General features: G+C 39.2%; 1 protein-coding gene across 1 annotated transcript in view; it reads right to left on the bottom strand.

The window, feature by feature from the left end:
• LOC116680833 (alpha-2-macroglobulin-like) overlaps positions 1-2,431 on the bottom strand; it is a 45,934-nt gene that overhangs the window by 40,029 nt on the left and 3,474 nt on the right. Inside the window, 1 exon segment of the mRNA XM_032509538.1 lies at positions 371-396. Coding sequence (XP_032365429.1) covers positions 371-396 — 26 coding nt within the window.

Below are 2,431 nucleotides of genomic sequence, written 5' to 3'. Positions count from 1 at the left end.
TATCAATATATAACATAATGATATTATGGCAATACATGTTCTACGCAGTGTTGCATGCACTGTAATTTGTTAAGAGAAAACTTGTCTATATATATTACCATGTTGTGTACTACGTCATAGATGATTTATTTGCACAATAACACATAGTGGCATAAACATGAAAACGTAACAAAAGAAGCAAGTTGTGCATGTGAAGAAAAAAATCCCCAAAAACGCTATGGGCTTATGGATGGAATCTCCCCTCTATTAGTATTATAGGTAAATACAAAGGTCAAGAAGTCTATATGAGTAACAAAGCAAACATAGATTAAAAAAGCAAATATAAGGTAACAAACATAAATCAAGTAAAAACCCATCAGCTCCAAATTACCTGTTTGTCCTGGGAGGTAGATGGTTTATCTGTTTGGGAATGTCATTGGTTTATAGACCTTGATTCTAACTTTCTGACGTCTTAAGAAGAGAATGCGTTGCCTGTACCACCACCTCCAAAGTTCTTCCACACCAATCATTCCTGCCCTAAAGGGAACCTTGACAGAACTATATTTATAGGACACCAAGAGAGTCATACATCCAATGTAAACATGATTTGAGTTATGAAATTTCACTTGATCTGTTCTAGCTTCAATTGTTAAAATCCTAAAATCCCAAACAACCCATTTATTACAACAGCAGCGTCCCTGTACCCCTTATTATTCATATTGTGTGCTTTTCTGTTCCAACTCTATGTGTGGTTATGTATTTTTATGAAATCCCATCAATGTTTCCACGCAATTTCTTCAAAACATTGTGGAAATTGTAACATGAATACAAATCAGGAAAAAAACCCCTACTGACCTTAAGTTAATGAGGTAGAAATTTCTTATGTACATCTCCTTCATAAGGGTTGTATTCCTCTCTTGGGACATCAGAGTGCCTTTGCATTTCAGCGTCTCTATGGCTGCAGGAGACTCGCACAGAATTTGGTATGCAGCTCCAGATTCAGAACTGAGAATGGGCTACCATGTATGCCTCCAGACACAGGACACACATACAGTAGACATCTCACGGATCTGATGGAGACAACCCCAACCCAGACGATATGCAGTATAAAAGCCTTACCATGATCAATTCATTTAACCACAGGTAGTACATTTTTTCAGGTGTAGAGACTTACGGTCCTGACAACGCTTGCCACGCACATCCAGTCAAGAAGGACACACAGTCTCCTGGCCACATCTGAATCCGGGAGACATGAATGGAATGAGAGGATCTGAGTTCCGCAGCTGTTTAATAGTCTCTGATAGAGATCCCACCCCCACAAACACACCGCCCCAATCCCTCTATTTGTTTTGAAGGTAACCCATTAATCATTTATAGACTTTTGTTATGGTGTGGTATGCTAACTACAAGTTTACAACCTATTAGCAATGTTGAATCCAGATGTTTTTAAATTCATAAATAGATAGCATAATATGAAAAGATTTTTAATTTTTCTTTTTTTATGAAGAGTTGTTATGATCAGTCTGGTGTACTTGATATAATTTTAGAATATGCAAATAAAAAAGAAAAAAAGGTGCTTGTGTGGTTTCACCTGCAAAAACACCAGCCTGACCAGATATTCCCCACACAAAGTAAGACTTTTTAAGACCTGTAAGACCATTATGAAATATTTGGAATAGTGACACAAAACACACCACAGAATGGACGATCTTCCAAATTAAGACTGTTTAAATATTTAAGACCTAGAAAACCATTATTAAGCAAATTAAGACTTTTTAAGACCTAAAATTTTGCTTCTTTGAGCGGACGACTGCAGCAATTAAAGGAAGAGATATGACGTAGCAAGCTGGGCTCCTGGCTAGGTAAACGGTAGTTACACGTGGCAAGCGTCACTGCCACGCTTACCATTCATAGTCGATGTGAGCAGCAAAGCATTCTGGTAGTGTCGCAGTGGCTTTCAGAAGCAGGGCATCAAGGCTGACGCTCCTCATTTGCATAGTTGCGGTCCAGGTACTTATGCAAATCTGGGGCGGCAAATCAACGCTCTCAAATAACGTGAAAATCTTTAAAACGGGCCCATTGTTGATCTAAAAATATGATAGATTCGCACTGCTAGTCTATTATTTCATAAACTATCATAAAAAACTATTTTGTAAAAATCAGCCTGTTGGTCTGTTTTTGATATTTAGAGCAGACAACCCCCATGAAGCGTTAGTCAATCAGGTGCAACATCCGTTTTTCTGAGTGTGTGAGTAATCTTTGCTTGTCAGGGTTGGTAAGTAAATTGATAGTGTGCTAGTGGCAAGCGCAACAAGCTGCCAATGCTGGGAAGCAGGGCGATCCCTGCTGTCCCAAAAAAACTCCACATTGGGACTCTGCATAGAAGTGCCCCAACAGGCACCAGCTGTACCAGCGTCTCGCGCTAAGGCAACTCTTGTCACCAAGCTAGACA

Source organism: Etheostoma spectabile, chromosome 3 (genome assembly GCF_008692095.1).
Source record: "Etheostoma spectabile isolate EspeVRDwgs_2016 chromosome 3, UIUC_Espe_1.0, whole genome shotgun sequence".
Classification (NCBI taxonomy): Eukaryota; Metazoa; Chordata; class Actinopteri; order Perciformes; family Percidae; genus Etheostoma; species Etheostoma spectabile.
Note: the sequence above shows the minus strand (reverse complement) of the source record. Positions and strands in the feature narration are given on the sequence as shown.